At 39.9% G+C, this 17500-nt stretch overlaps 1 protein-coding gene across 1 annotated transcript in view; it reads right to left on the bottom strand.

The window, feature by feature from the left end:
* Nucleotides 1-1357: 1357 nt before the first annotated feature.
* Nucleotides 1358-17500, bottom strand: part of LOC119576788 — a 43032-nt gene continuing 26889 nt past the window's right edge. The window contains exons 3-7 of the mRNA XM_037924432.1: nucleotides 6076-6259; nucleotides 4642-4738; nucleotides 4264-4349; nucleotides 3941-4093; nucleotides 1358-3810 (exon numbers count right to left, since the gene is read on the bottom strand). Of these exons, the coding sequence (XP_037780360.1) occupies nucleotides 3753-3810; nucleotides 3941-4093; nucleotides 4264-4349; nucleotides 4642-4738; nucleotides 6076-6259 (578 nt within the window). The 3' untranslated portion in view covers nucleotides 1358-3752. The remainder of the gene's footprint in view (nucleotides 3811-3940; nucleotides 4094-4263; nucleotides 4350-4641; nucleotides 4739-6075; nucleotides 6260-17500) is intronic.

The raw sequence follows: 17500 nt of genomic DNA, 5'->3' as shown, positions 1-17500 counted from the left end.
AAACAAGATGCCAACTTTGTACACTGAACGATGGATAGATCAGGGCAACGAGTAAGCTACTGAAACTCTCCTTACGGGCATCCTCACCTTCAAGACAAATGTTTTCTTATATGAGTGTGCCTGACTTAGGAAGATCGGGATAACCAATTTTAGCGTTTCTTATTAATGATTTCGTCGTCAGAAGTCAGAGGTTTGAAGAACTGCTGACGAGGCCACCCATTTATTTGTGTATATTTATTCATGAAGACGAGGTTCCAGTAACTGCAAGAACATAATTTCCAATCTCTCCCTCAAAAAGGTGTGAGACGAGTGTCACGAAGGTTTATCAGGGGCTGCCGGACGATAAATTAATGAAGGCAGGTTGAAGAAAAATGAGGAAGAGAGGGAGGGTTGGAAATGTGGCTGAGGGAGTGAAAAAAGTGAAGAGCGAGAAGGACGAAGCTTTCTCTCGTTACAGGTGCGCGAGAGAGCACTATGAACAATTAAAACACCATATTTTGCTATCTGTTTAGTTTTAAAAAAACTATGTTACCATTTAATAATCAACTATTGTGAGTAATCACCTTTTCTATTTCATCTTTCGTGATATACCAGTGACAATTTTTGCACAGTATGAATCTTTTCCATTGAATTATCCAGTAAGCAGGTGATCTGTCTCTCAGTAATGGATAACCAACTTATTCATTAATATTTTTTCTACGTGTTTCTATCGTGTAATTTTCTCATTGGTTGCTTATTAATATATCTGTGCCAAATGTATTGCTTCGACTTATTTCATGACACTGGAATTTTCTAAACCACTCTATTTTATATATGCAGTTACCCTTCCCTCAAGATACACTTCATTTGGTTGGTATAAAGAATTGGTTCTCGAAGTGAGCAGTACCCCCCCCCCCCCCGTCCCGAGGGCAGGGAAAAAATCGAGGGGGGGAGGGCAAAAGGATTCGGCACGGGAGCACTAGGATGGCATAGGGGCAGTTATTAAATCTTTCTTTTTTTCTTTTACAAAACTGCCAAATAAATTGGTTGACTAAATTAGTTTTTCTTTCTGAAATACATCTTTGTGTTTAATCTTGTTTTCAATTTGAAAAAGGGGTGTTAGCATGTATGATGAGTGGAGGGCGCTAGGAATCCACCTGAAAGTCAAAGGAGGCGCCAGCCTGGAAATGTTTGGGAACCACTGGTATAAAGCAATAATGAAGAAACTGAATACAAATGTTTAAAGGTATTTACAATTCTGAATCTCTTTGCTGAGAATAATAACAAATTTAAATATCATTACCTTTTAACTATAGCACATTACAGCCTTTTCAGAGATGGACTTAATGATCTAATTCAAGGGTAATGATAAACCTCATGATAATCTTTGTATATTTGGCCATTTCCTGACTGCATTACAAAACTAGAAAGCTGGAGATTGGGTTGTCTGGCACTGCTCTCCAATCAGTAGGCACTTGGTATGTTCAGTAGTGAATGTTAACTTTACTATCATTCTTAAACTTTTTTTTTTGAATAAATATAAAGTACATCCATCACATAAACAAGAACTATACCTCCTGATGGTAGCAGGTATGAAGACATTTCAAGTTATAAGTTACACACACACTTGTACATATAACAAGCAATGTGTTCCAAATACTTGTACCTACAACAAGTAATGTGTTCCATATACTTGTGAAACAAGTAATAGATTACACAAACTTGTACAGACAAAACAAGTACTGTACAGCCACAAGAGGGTAAATCTAGGTAAATATATGTGAAGAACTTTTTTTTCCCAAGATTTTACTGTAATATTTGTATCACAGAAAAATTTAACAAAAACACCTTTTCAAAACGGACTGTTGCAAGAAAAAGTTCACTGGACTCTGTTTCTGACACAATCACATCCAGCCGTAAGAAGTTAAAACCTGAAAAAGTGACCAGACAGACCAGTGACAGGCATTGCAGCTAAAGGAGTAACAGCTAAATATGACTGTACTGGTACATACAGAGGTCCTCCAACACAGCCCAAAACCACCGAATGTTGACAGGTGGTTTTTCCTGATTCTCTTTATTTTTTCCTATACATAGAAAAGAGTTAAGAGACTTAATTAAGAAGGAAGCTATTATAGCTTCCCATTACCTTAAATAATATAACAAAAGGTATTGTCAAAGAAAATCTCCTCTGAATATTTTTCCTTCTTTTAGAGTTACCTTAAATGAAAAAGTTCACAGTCTTGTTTCTGAAAGTGGCTCAGCTGCTGGCTTCCAATTTTGTAAGTAGCTGGCTGATAATAATTTTCTGTGTTTACTTCCAGAATGTATTGAAAATAAATGTTATATCCCGTGTTCGAGCATTGGTTCAAGACACTTATTAGACGTCACTAAGATACAAAATATGTATTTAATCTATATTGATCTTACCACTACTGTGATGCTTGAGCCTACCATTCCTAACTCTGTATGCTGTATAAACTTTGATGCTCTTCTGGTCTTAAACAACACATGCTTTTCCCTCATACAGCAAAATCTCTCTACCGACAACTTCTAAAATGCATTTTTTTTTGTGTAATCATATCCTCCATATCTATATAAAAAATCAATGTTTCCTCCTCTATCTTCTCAGAATGTAAACCCAACACATCCCTGCATCATCTATCTACACACACATCCTCACTCCCATCTACTCACACACACTATTTTCTCTGCCTGTCATCAGTACTGCCTAACCTGGTAATAAGACCTGGGTGAATGGCATTTAAAGACTCTGCATTAAATACTATCCATCTTCCTGTGGCCTTTAACCAGGGAAAGTAACAGCATAATGGAAGATATACAATTCCTTTACAAATTGTAAACTTTGAAAGACTCGGCACATCATTTCAGACTGCAGGTAAGGATGAATTACGCTACTGCCATCACCTGACTAGATATCTGCTCTACTTCCCAAATACCTTTGTACAGATCTTGCTACTGTGGTTGCAGTAGAAATATGAAAGCACAAACAGGAAGTAAAATAAAAGAAAGGAAAGAAGAAATATGTGGAAAAAGAAGCTTCACCACAGAATATAGCACTAACATATATAAAAGATATATAAAAAGTAATAATGCATACAAACTCCATTTTGAATAGATGTGAGAGAAAATAAAACAAAAGAATTGTGTGATTTTTCTCCCTTCTTTTAATGAGGGGAAATTTAAGGTTATCCAACTTCTAAAAAATATCATAAATATTCCTAAGAATGCAAGAATTATGCCTGGAACTGATTATTAAAAAAGAAAAGTCCTTAGATTGCTTGTTGGTTCACATGCGAGCAAAAACCCGAGATACACCTTTAACTTCTGTTCAATCATCTAACAAATTCCTCGAAAAGCCTACTCACATCTCAGGCTGCTTGATATCCCCCTTAAGTGCCTAGGCCTTTTTACATGCACTTAGTCAAATCATACTAACTAACCCACAGGTCTCACTTATTCTGGATCCTGTACAAATAAAAACTAAACTTAAAGTTACAATGAATTTCAAGTCATACACTGCATGACATAATACATTCAAAAGTAATTTGTCATTATATAAAAACATTATGAATTATATTCCTTTTCTGTTTCCACTCTCTAGAATCCGGAACAGTGAAAATAAAGATGCCATTCTGCATCCTCACAAAAGATGCTGGAAAACCTCGAATGAGACACAAAATTGCACAAGTAATTCCTGGCAGGTCCCAATGTGAGTATGAGGAGACCAAGTGCATATTGGTGCTAACCAGAGATCAATTGATGGGTAATGTTGAGATCACATTGCTACCTGAACGTTTAGATAGCCAGATCCTGAAAAGGAAATAGAAATGTAATTAGTAAAATTGTAAAATATGAGAGGGGAGATCCAAGGTATTCTACAGTTCTAAACTTTAAAATTTATATCATTCTACAAGCATTACATGAACAGTGAATTACTTACCCAATACCAGTACCAAGGATAAGGGACAGAACATTGGTGATGAGGAGGGTGTACAGCACATCTCGGGAGAAGAGAGATGAATTTCCTACCATCACCCGACGAATACTAGCACCACGACTGACACCCTTTCGAGGGTGACTAAACCTCCACTCCCTGAAAACAGAAGACATAAAAAAGAAATGTTACCTTCTCTGGTTTCTACATTAAGGGAGATTTCATAGGTGTAGTTCCAGACCAAACAGACTGCCAGTAAATACACAATTTTTGACATTTGTATTTTCATCACAAAGAAATATTGATAGAAATGTTTCAAAAATACTGACTTGGGTGGAGTCTGATCTGGTCGGCTGCTCCAATCCCAAATCCAGTCTGTTTCAGTATTCTTCTCTACGCGGATAAAGTCGCCCTCCTGGCAGAGAAGGAAAGTAACAATATGGGTGAGTCTGGATTACTTCATACACATATCCAGGGGTTTGTGATAAATGAGAATATCAGGAGCTATGACAGATTTGTCATAGAACAAGAATTTTCACACTTAACTATATCTTCACTAAACTATACACATTCAGTGATGTCACAAACTTTTGGGCCCACACTAAATTACAGTTCTGTATAGATTCCACATTTGGTCAGATCAAAAAATATCAATGAGATTTTAAGTTTTCCTTCAAAGTTTAGATTTTGAAATTATCATAATTTACCTTATTATAATAGTTTATATAGACTCCTTTCAACACAGCAGCCTCCTCAGGATCCGTGGCCATTTCTGTATTAGGACTGTTTGGAGGCGACTTTGGTCTGAAAGGTAAAGATTTGTGCAATCAAATGATCATTTATTCATATTTTAAAGATAAAAACAAATACCTAATAAAACACAGATGACTGTTCAGGGTAATGTGTGTCTAAATGCATGCAAATATAATAATGTGTAAGTATATATAATTCCATGCCTATTTATATTAATAACAACTATGTGGTGTAATGCCTGTGTTATCCTTTAACAAGTGAAATACTGAAACAAGTGAAGATAACCCAGGAAAGTCTCACCCAGATGTACACCACATGGCAGCAAACCCCAACCACTTTGTGTGTACGTGGTTTGGCACCTCAATGACTTATCAGGCAAACTGGACATGAGTAATAGCTTCTGACCTAGCTCAGAACCCGACTCAGGAAAATGTGAACAACAGAGTACTGTTGATAGTGTAGGCGTATCTTAACCATAGGAATATGTTCATTGGATAAGGAAATAATCAGTGAAGAAGTGTGTATTGAGAAAAGAACAAAAGAGAAGAGAAAGATACAAGAGCCAAGCTGAGCCAGGCTGAACAACAAATTGTGACAAAAAGTTGTCAGTCTCAGAGCAGACCCCACACTAGGTGCATCTAAACCTGTTATTCAGTGAGTTACTCTAATATTTCTTAGGCAGATGTCCCAAGTTCTTAATTAGAAACTTCAAGAACCCATACTAAGTAAGTCAATAAATAATGAAATGAGAACAATCTTACAGTTTTCCTCTTATTAAAAGTCAGTGGTGCTGGTTTACCATTTAATTGTGGAGTGTTACACATTAGATAAAAAGAGTATTGAATCATAAAGAAACAAGTAAAAAATCTATGGTAGCTAGGTAGCACCACAACTGTGTAAATGTTTTATATCATAACGTTTTTTATTCATTAATCATTGCTAATGTAGCATGGAAGTGCATCGATCCTTGAGGAGAAACCCTTTTCTTATGAAATCTGAATATGATTGAAATTTGCTTTCAACAACTTAAAGATTCCTATTAAGTATTAGTGTTTTTTCAAACAATATCATTAATGGTTATTTGTGTATCTTTAAAAAATATATAATAATTTTTTTCTATGAACTGCTGATACATTATATTACTTGTCCATGTTTTCTTTGACTTTGACAAATGCGTCCAAACAAATCCTTAGTCACGCAGACCTTTCCTATATAGCTTAGATATGAAAGCAGTGACCACTTGCTTCTCAAATGAAGAATATCATCTACAATTCGGAGGGAAAGTTTGCAAGTCATAGGAAGAATTAGCAACAGCGCATTTCCAAGATGGAGTGTCGCTAGTCAGTCAGACGCTCAGAACACCATCATATATTGGCAATTCCACTCACGAGTCATGAGGAGAGTCCCTCGGCGTGTCACGGCGCGAGGAGGCGAGGGAGACCCTGGCGGAGGACTGATTGCTGTCTTTCTGAGCCTCCCTCAGGAGACGCAAGTACTCCTCGCCGTTACCGAAAGGGAGCGGGGTCACGCGGTCGGGACTGCTGGGCTGGTTGGACAGGTCCACCCAAGACTCTGAAAGAACATCAGTGCGTCAAGACACATTCACTGTCGAGGAAAAGATACGGATACAAGGCGGATATACTCCAGCATAAAACACAACAGGCAAAAATAGCATTCGTACCACTGGAACCTTGAATTTATTCAAGCAGGGTACAGAAGTTACATGGCAGATAATAATGAGACAACAATCTTAAAATGAATAATTCATCCCACGCGATGGTCCGACTGCGGTATTCCTACAAACGCACATCAGACGACGTAATAACGGCAAACTTCAAGCCAAAATAACCACGGAATAAACAAGCCCCATATTGGCACCAAACAACATCGAAAAAGCATGTGCGTCATATCCAGATGAACCCGCTCCTCCCCTTTCTCTGCGAATACGTATCCCCCAACGGACGAGAGGAGGCGTTAAACTCACAAATAAATAAAACCATAAAGGACTACAGGGTCCTTCTTGCATGTTAAACCCGAGCCAGACCAAGGACACACGGACGTGCAAGGCAAGATTTCGTCCGAACACAGCCACCGCCCTCCGACGGCTGCAAAACGCAAGCCGCGGCCGCGAGAGGAGTTCGGCACGCGCTATGACGTCAGAGACCATTGATTGAGAGGGACCCAGCCGGGAGTATGGGAGGGGGGGGGGTTGGCACAGAGGTCGTGCCTCCTAACAACGAGGTGGTCTTGTGTTTTCTACTTCTAACATGTTTTCATAAAGGCGGAAAAAAATATTGCAGAAAGAGGAAAAGTACTGAAAGTTTTCCGTTTCTGCTTTCGATATCTAAAGGCAAAATCGCGAGAAGCAAGTGTAGGCTACTCTTGTTTGCTATACTACCTAACAACACAAGGTGTAATTACCAAATAAATCGTTTAATAATTAACAACTAGGCAATTGGGGGAATTCATAACGACAATCAATTTCAGATTCCAATTAATGAAGGCAATGCCTACAGCCCTAAACACAGTCAGTCGATTCCGCCGAGTAGCGCGAGTTCAAAATAACGTGACACATCGCTTGTCATCGCGATAGGCCAATTACGGCCCTGAATGAGACGCGTGACTGGCCAGAATACATGCTGCTGATATGCAGGTTAATCAAAAGTACCACTGACAAAACGGAAACCCGTACATTGTGAAGCAGCAGCCAGCGCCCCTGCGGACGGCCGGCGGGCGGCCCAAAACAGACATCAACATGCAGCACAACCAACCAGTCAACTACATGTCTCCACGCGGGTGAGGCGCTAAGGACAAGAGGCGGCGATACGGAGCTCGAGCCCAATTTGGCCCCGATATGAAGAGTGGGACAGCCGCCGCCGCCGCGGCCACCGGAATACGCAGTTGGCTCGCGCAGGTGAATGGAACGGCGCGGCGTGACGTCACGGGGCCTACGCTAAATCGCAGATGTGATTACGGACAGAAAAAGGCTACGGAGGCCACTCTGCAACCGTCCATTCATTCACACCAACTTGCAAGTTCATTCATGCCTTCATATTTATGGACACATTCACTAATACATCCCTAAGCAGAAGAGAGAGAGGGCCAGAATACACCCGGAAGACTCGGACACCACGCGGACCTGCAGCGACGAGCAGGTTCCTCATTATGCTCGAGCGACGCCTCATCATGAGGCAGGACACAGACGCCATGGCCACGGGGGCGGCCAGGGGGGAGGCAAGGGAGCCTACGCCGCCCCCGTTCACGAAAAACTTTAGGGGTTATTAAGGTAGGGATGCGGACAAGCAAGTCATGCGGAGCATGCAGACCATACTAAGAAAGTGAAAAAAATGAAGGGTGGCAGAAAAACAAGGTTGGCACAGACGGACAGACAGAACGAGAGAGAGAGAGAGAGAGAGAGAGAGAGAGAGAGAGAGAGAGAGAGAGAGAGAGAGAGAGAGAGAGAGAGAGAGAGAGAGAGAGAATTATATAATATATATATATATATATATATATATATAATATATATATATATATATATATGATATATATATGAATATATATGAATATTGTGAATATATATATATTATATATATATGTGAATATATAATAATTATATATATATATATAATATATATGTGATTATATATATATATGAATATTATATGAATCTATATATATTATAATATATATATATATATCATATATATATTATATATATTATCTATATATATCATATATATATATATAATTATATGATAATATATATATATTATATCGATATATTATATATATATATATATTATATCTATTTCTTATCTGGATATATTATATATGTATTATATATATATAATATATATATTATATATATATCATTTATATATATTATATATCTATATTATTGGATTAACTATATATATTATATATATATCTATATATATATATATATTATATATATATATATTCATCATATATATATATATTATATTATATATATATATATTATCTATATATACTATCTTACTTATGGATATATCTATATTATCTATATATATATATTATATCTTGCTTATATCTATATATTTTTTTACTATTTTATATATATTATATTTATATTGATATATATATATTATTATTCTCTTATATCTATCTCTCTATTCTATATATATTATATTATCTTATCTATCTATCTTTATCTTTATTATCTAGTATATTTATTTTATCTATTCATATTCTATATCATATATATATATATACATCTTATATATTCTATTATATTATTATATATTCTTATATTAATATATATAACTCCTATATTCTTATTCTTATATTATATCTATATATCTCTCTCTATTATATGATGGATATTTTCTATCTAGTATATATCAATATATCTATATTTCATATACTTCTCTACTTATATCTCTATTCTATCTGGCATTATATCTATATCATATATATATATCTATGGATACTATTACCTTATATCTATTCTATTCTCATATATATTTCTCTTATATCTTATACTATATTTATCTAATGATTCTTATTATCTATATTATGGTTTATCTATTATATCTGATATAATTTTTACTATTATATCTATACTATTGTATATATATCTATTATCTCTTATATTTCTTATTTCTGGATTATATATCTCATATATTTCTTATTTATTATATAGATACTTTATTCTTTATATTGTTATTTCTTTCTCTGATTATTTATTATTCCTCTCTATGATATTCTATATATTCTATCTTATATATATATTTCTATTATATATCTCTATTTCTATATTTCTATCTTATATCATCTCTCTATCTATATATCATTTGGCTCATATCATCTTCTATTATATATATTATATATCATGTTTATCTATAATACTTTATATATCTATATACTATGATCTATATATCATCTTTATATTTCTTATCATCTATCTTATCTCATCTATACTCTTGTATATATATTCTCTTATATATATCTCTATTGCCTCTATATTACTATATATATCTATATTATATATATTATATATATATATATTTTTATGACACTATATTCATATATCTCATATATCTATCTACTATTTATATATATATGCCTATATATTATTTTCTCTTATCTCCTGGATTATTCTATTAATATATATATGATCTCTCTTTATATCTATCATATCTTCTCTTTCTCTATGCATCTATATATATATATCTCGATCTTTCATCTTACTTCTCATTACTATGATATCTCATACTCTCTTCATATTTCATTTATTATCTATCTGACTCTCTATATATATCTCTATCTTCTCTATATATATATTTCTTCTTTTGCTATCTCTATATTATTATATATACTTCATCTCTATATCTGATATATCATCTATCTACTATTCTATTATATCTATCTATCTTGACCTCTCTCTCTATCTATTATATACTCTATTATATATATCTATATATACTTATCTATATCTATCTATACTATATCTACTATCCGATATATATATATATATATATCTATCTATCATATATCTATATATTATAATCTATATATCATATATATCCTATATCTATAATATCTATATATATATATCATATATATATATATATATATATATTTCCATATTATATATATATATAATATATATATCCATAATATAGATATATATATATATATATAATATATATATCTATGATTCTTATATATATATATATATATATATATAGATTCATTATATATATATTATATATATAATATATAATATGAAAAATATACATTATTTATAATATATATATAAATATATTATATATATATATATTAATTATATTATATATATATATGAATATATATATATATATATCTTATGATATTAATATATTTATATATATAGATATTATATATTATATATATATATATATTATATATAATATGATATATATATTTACATATATGATATATATATATATATATATGAATATATATATCATTTATAATAATAATATATATATCTAATATATATTTAATATATAATATATAAATATGAATATTACATTCTCTTTCTATATATATATATATATATATGAATATATATATATACATATATGAACATATATATATATATATACATACGGGGAACTGCTCGAAGAAATTGAATTTGCTCATCTTAATAATCAGGTCTTTATATAAGATTTCTTTATATACTATATACAAAATAGTATTTGAACCTCAATAAAACTCATACTTGATTTATAACTTCAAGAAGATATAAATCATTATAATCTAAATGCGCCCGATCAGAAGGGATCGGGCGCAGCAGCGGAAGCCGTACGATGCGCCCCTGGGGAAACGGGCGTGACGGAAGGTCTCCAGGGATTCTCCTGCCAGAACTACTCGATTGAGGGGCGGCGAGAGCCCGGTCCTAGACAAGGCCAGAAGACCGAATCGCGGAAAGATACGAACACGTTACTCTCGCGAAGCGCGAGAATAATATGCAATAACGAAAACAGAAGAAGGCGCTCCCTCTCTCTCTCTCTTCTTTATCTCTCATTCCCTTTCTTCTCTCTCCTCCCCCTCTCATTCCCTCCCTCCTCTCTCTCTCTCTCTCTCATTCCCTCTCTCTCTCTCTCTCTCTCTCTCTCTCATTCCCTCTCTCTTCTCTCTCTCATTCCCTCTCTCCTCTCTCACTCTCATTCCCTCTCTCCTCTCTCTCTCTCATTCCCTCTCCTCTCTCTCTCCTCTCTCTCTCTTTCCCCTCTCTCTTTTCTCTCTCTCATTCCCTCTCTCTCCTCTCTCTCTCTCATTCCCTCTCCTCTCTCACTCTCATTGTCTCTCTCCTCTCTCTCTCTCTCATTCCCTCTCTCCTCTCTCTCTCTCATTCCCTCTCTCCTCTCTCTCTCTCTCTCTCTCTCTCTCTCTCTCTCTCTCTCTCTCTCTCTCTCTCTCTCTCTCATTCCCTCTCTTCTCTGCCTCCGCCTGTCTCTCTCTCATCTCATGTGTGCGTGTGTGCTTGCATCTGCGTGTGAGTACCTGAGTGAGTAAGAGTAGATTCATGTATCTTTATGCACGTACATATGTATGTATACGTAGGGCAGTATATACACATGAACAACGAATCTACTACGCAAGAACAATTCCTTTGCAAGTGTCTTTGTTCACGTTAATGTATTCCAATGCAACAGCAGCGGCGTTTGGACCGCACCGAAGCCCTGGCGAAAAGAGCGAGGCAGAAGGAAGAGGAAATGGACGGGAGGCGAGAGGGATGTGTGTGTGTGGGGGGGGGGGGGGGGGTCAGGAAGTACATGTGCGACGTGACTAGTCTATGGATCGCATGAGATGGGGAGGGGGGGGGGGCACGTGCAGGATGGGGCGAAGGGTACGACAAAGGGTCCTAAGGTTAAGGTGGAGGATAAGGCGGAGGATGAGACGGAGGGGGCGAAGGATAAGGCGGAGGGGGCGAAGGACGACGAGGGTGAAGAGGAATCAAGATGATGTAAAGACGCTTTGAGGTGTGGACGTGCGAAGTGAACGGAGAGAGAGATCGACTTCAAAAGGGGAGAACGAAGTCACGCGACGTCGTCATAAAATCTATTTGAAAGAACAAGACCCAAACCTAGATAAGGAAAAGGCTGACAAATAGAAAGAAAGAAAGAAAACAACAATAGAAACCGCCTGAGATAAAGGAAAAAAAAGAAAAGAATGGAGGAGGAGGGGGGAGGCAGGCGGCAGGCTCCTGTCCCTCTCCCTCTCCCCGCTGGCAGTTGCTAGGCTCAGCACAGCGAGGGAGGAGGGGAGGGGCGGCAGTGTGGGCAACCTTATATAAGCAACAACGTGCAACAGTGTGCAACACGGAACGTTCTGAGACGGAACGTCTAAAGGAAAGGGTCAAGGAAAGGGAAAGCTGGAAGGGAACTGCTGAAGACGAAGAACATTAAGAAGTATGATAATCCATTTTATATAAAAAATGATACAATCCGCAATAATGGCGAGGATGGAGGATTTTGTGCCAGCAGAAACGATATCGCTAAGAACACAACTGTATCAGGATCTTGAAACGAAAGGCCATGGGTCACAGTAGCAGAACAATGTCACGGATGGAAAATGCAAACAGTATCATAGAACTGACAGAAAGGGGGAGAGGAAGAGGGAGGGGGAGAGGAGGAGAGAGGAGAGAGAGGAGAGAGAAGAGAGAGGAGAGAGAGAAGAGAGAGAATGAAGAAGAAGAGGAGAGAGAGAGAGAGAGAGAGAGAGAGAGAGAGAGAGAGAGAGAGAGAGAGAGAGAGAGAGAGAGAATGATGGATGAGCAAGCGCCGCCGAGAAGCAGGTATTTTCGTCTCAGGACCAGAAACCTCTTGCCTGGACTTCCCCTCGCCCGGTGCCAAAGTGCTCGGGAGATGCTACGGCTGGAAAGTGGCAAGAGGCTTTCAAAAGACTGGCACTGGGGCCGGCGGGCGGCGCAGGTGAGTGGCTCCGGGCGGGAGCGAAAGGAGAGGGAGCGGGAAGAAGTGTGCCAGGACTCTGCAGTGAGACGGCACAGTTTGAAAGAACATAAAAAAAAAAAAAAAAAAAAAAATAAATATATATATATATATATATAGATATATATATATATATAATATATAGAGAGAGAGAGAGAGAGAGAGAGAGAGAGAGAGAGAGAGAGAGAGAGAGAGAGAGAGCGAGCGAGTCACCGCTTCTACTGCCTGGCGCAAACATATAAATAGTGGGCCATGCTAGCAACAGAGGCGCAGCAGGATGTGACGTACTCTCATAGCAACTGCAAATATGGCCCTGAGAATTATCTCGAAGTTTCTCCATTAAAGGCATTATTCTTGTCCGAGCTCCATCGATTGTTGTTGCATAAAACACCGTGATATCTACCAAACTGATGCTATCGGGTAAAAATGACTTTGGTTCACTGGCTTCCGTGGAGAAAAGGGGCTGCAATGCTACGCCCAGCGCCAGATGGCACATCAGCGACCCGTTACGCCAAGGACACCCACTCTGGCTTCCACTCCCACGCCCGTCCCCTCCCGCCGACAGGCGCACGTACAAGCAGGCACGGCATTTCGGCGAAGGACGGACTAAAAGAAATACGAACAAACAAACACAAACAAATCGCGACACTTAATGGACATCCTGCCTCCTCATCGAGCTTCCACTGGGCGCCGCGAGTCATGCATCTCCTTCATCTCTTCTTGCCCCCCCCCTCCTTTATTTTTTTTTTTTTCTCTCTTCACCACTCTCTATTTCTCCTTTTCTTCCTCTCCCTTCTCTCGCAAACGCGCGCGCACGCACACACGCACGTACACACGCACTCATTCACTCACTCACTCACTCACTCACACACACACCTTCCCTCCTCACAACTAGAGCAAGAGCACTTCAAAAATTAACGTTCAACAAACCCGTTTAAAGCACCACCAATGTCCTGCAAAGGTCAAGGTTTCTCGGAGAATTATATAACATTCTATACAGAAAATGTCCAAGTCATGACTATGTCCCGCAACAGCCGAGGTCTGCGCGACAAGTGAAGCTTCGCCCTCTCGGCCTTCCTTGAACACGCCCACATACCGCAGCATAAACAGGGAAGGTGAAGTGTGAGGATAGCCCGAGACACAAAACAAACAGCCAAACCTACAACAGCTGTATCTGGCGAAAGGAAACGGAACCCCGGCACAGATAGCAAAACGAGAAAGATTTTAAGAGCCATATATCTCCTGCTCTCAGCACACGACCCGCGAACGGCTGTCCAGCGAGGACGCGAGTCTGCTATCAGTCAGATGCACAAGTGAGAACTGCCACGTGCTTGCCAAACCCAGCGACAGATAACACAGTCATAAGCAATCATGCAAGTACGAGAGTCACGGCAATCAGGAGTCTGGACTCTTATCTGAAAGTTCAACATAAAATACCAAGAACGGGCATGGCTCTCGTGGTATGGGAGGACGCGATCCATTATACCGCAGGGGGAAGGGGGCGCTGCTTGATGCGAGAGGCAGGATTCAAAGTCCTTGATGTCGCCTTTGCTTTTTCATGGCGACAGCACACTCGCGCCATCGCAAATATTGCCCTGCAACGTCCGCTGCCTCTGCTACTCGGGCTGAAGACGAGACATCGTCGGGGACGTCGTCTCTTCGGGGTAGAAATACGGACGGATAAGGGGCGGGAATGGCAAAAGGAGAAAGTGGGAGAAGAAGAGAGAGAAGATTGAAAAACAAAGGAAGTAAGGAAAGGAAAGAAGGAAGGAAAGGTCCTTCTTTTCTTCCTTCCTTTCTATAAAGGTAGATAGAATGTGAGATTCACGACGACAGCTGCAAAGACAAGACAAAAGCAAAACCCAAATGTGTACGTCCATAGCACGCGTTACCATAACAAAGCATTTACAAAAATCATACAAAACAAAATACAAGCATAGACCACAACACACACACACGAGAGAGAAAGAGAGAGAGAGAGATGGAGGAGGAGAGGGAGAGAGATGGAGGAGGAGGAGGAGGAGGAGGAGGAGGAGGAGGGGGAGGAGGAGGAGGAGGAGTAGGAGGAAGAGGAGAGAGGGAGAGAGAGAGAGAGGGGGGGAGAGAGAGAGAGAGAGGGTGGGGAGAGAGAAAGAGAGAGGGAGAGAGAAAGAAAGAAAGAAAGAAAGAAAGAGAGAGAGAGGGAGAAAGAGAGAGAGAGAGAGAGAGAGAGAGGTGAGAGCGAGAGAGAGAGAGGAAGAGAGAGAGGGAGAGCGAGAGAGAGAGAGGAAGAGAGAGAGAGAGAGAGAGAGAGAGAGAGAGAGAGAGAGAGAGAGAGAGAGAGAGAGAGAGACGAGAGAGAGGAGAGAGAGGAGGAGGGGAGAGAGGAGAGAGGGGAGAGAGAGAGAGAGAGAGAGAGAAGAGAGAGAGAGAGATGGAGAGAGAGAGGAGAGAGGGAGAGAGAGAGAGAGAGAGAGAGAGAGAGAGAGAGAGAGAGAGAGAGAGAGAGAGAGAGCCCATGAAGACAAGCAGCGGGGACTGGAGTGCGCGGAGCGAAATCTGATCCTCCGGTGTTATGTCAGGCAGGTCAGGAAGCCAGGCAGCGTCTGTCAGCAGCAGCCGTACCGCGCCCAAAACATGCAATCCGCAGGGCACGGCGACCCTGCCAGCGCGCGAGCGGGAGGAAGGGCGGCGGAGCGAGGGGCGGCGGCGATGGCGTCCTACTGATGCAACCACAGGGTCGACATCAGCTACAAGTCAAACAAGAAGAACATCGAAGAAATGCTGCTGCTTCTCTTTCCGTTGCCAGTAACGAGGCATGAAGATTGCTGATGAACATATTAATAACATGATGGTGGTCATAACCGCAACAACAATAGAATACCAATAGTGATAATAATAATCGAGAATGATGGAGAACGACAATAACAGCAGCAGCAACAAAAGCGAACCGCGACGCCTAACAACCCTCCTTCCCGCACCAGGGGCAGGCCCCCCGCCCCACCCCCTCCCCCGCCCGCGCCGCATCGACATCCCGGCGACACCTGAGCGGAAACAGCGATAAGCTAGGTACGCCCATGAGTCAGCGGCACTCGCGGGGCTTCACCTGTAGACGATGACGCTGATCTGCTCAACTGGTGGCAGGGCGAGGGGGCAGGGGGGAGGGGGGAGGAGGGAGAAATCACGTGACTGCCACCACGCAAGTGTGCCGGAGAAACCAAGGTGTTGGAGGGTGATTACGGCGCCAGGAATTTAATAAGGGAGATAGTGCGGTGAAGGAGGGGAGCCAGTAAAGCCGATAGTGTGCGAGGCCGGCGAGGGACGCAGCGAGGGCGAGGAGGACGGGCACGCGCGCCCGCACGGAGGACAAGGCATCTTCACGCCAATAAAGGATGATCACTGATGACATCAGGTGACACTAGAAATGTCAATTACTAAAGTGATGCGGATGTAATGATAATGATAATGGCTACAAAAATAATAAAAAATAATATTAATAATAAAATTAATCATAACAACAAAAATAATAATTATCATATCAACACACATAATACTAACAATAGGGACATTACTGATGCTACTGATATTAATAAATATCTATAGATATTCTTATAAACGAAAAGCAATACATAAAAAGCTGAATCATAATGACGATAAACATAAAAACAAAAACTACAAAACAGGAGCAACGGCTGCAATATGAGGAAGAAAACAATCAGCCCAAACAGACCTGCGCTGCAGGTTATTTATTTATATTTTTTTTCACTAAAACCATCAGCTGTCAGCAATCACCAGCAGACAGATACCAATCGTGACGCAGTGCCTTGACGGCCGCGCCGGCGGCGCAAAGTAGAACTGGTTCTGAATGTTCACGTAAACAAGACTTTTCACTTGCATGCGTCGCCCTGTCGACCTGTTGCTACCCTGCAAGTGCTATCGAGGCCTGCGACAGGTGTTTGCCAGAGCTAGGGAAAGACGAGCGGCAGTTGCGGCCACGGCGACAAGCTGGACGTACGACTGTCCCTCGGCGAGTTCCGACAGCCGGCGGAAACCTCATGGCTGTAACCTGGAAGCGTTCGAGCTCCCGACGTGTTTCACGAAGGGACGCGGGCTGGGCCACGTCCTCGCCCTACTTCATCCGCATACTTGCGTCTCCCCTTTGTCCCGTCTGTTATTTGTTATTGGTTTTCCGTGCTCTCACTCGACGAAACTAGGGCAGCTGTTCTTCAACCCCTTGCTCAGCCGATGCCCTTGAATGCTTAATCCGTGATGCCCGAGGTAAACACCCTGGCAGGCTGTCAAACATTCCGGGGATTCCCTTGGTAGATCTGACAATCTCTCGGTGTAGCCCAAC

The sequence above is a fragment of the Penaeus monodon genome, chromosome 9 (genome assembly GCF_015228065.2).
Source record: "Penaeus monodon isolate SGIC_2016 chromosome 9, NSTDA_Pmon_1, whole genome shotgun sequence".
In the NCBI taxonomy this organism is placed as follows: domain Eukaryota; kingdom Metazoa; phylum Arthropoda; class Malacostraca; order Decapoda; family Penaeidae; genus Penaeus; species Penaeus monodon.
The sequence above is the reverse complement of the archived record's forward strand: the minus strand, read 5'-3'. Positions and strand labels throughout refer to the sequence as shown.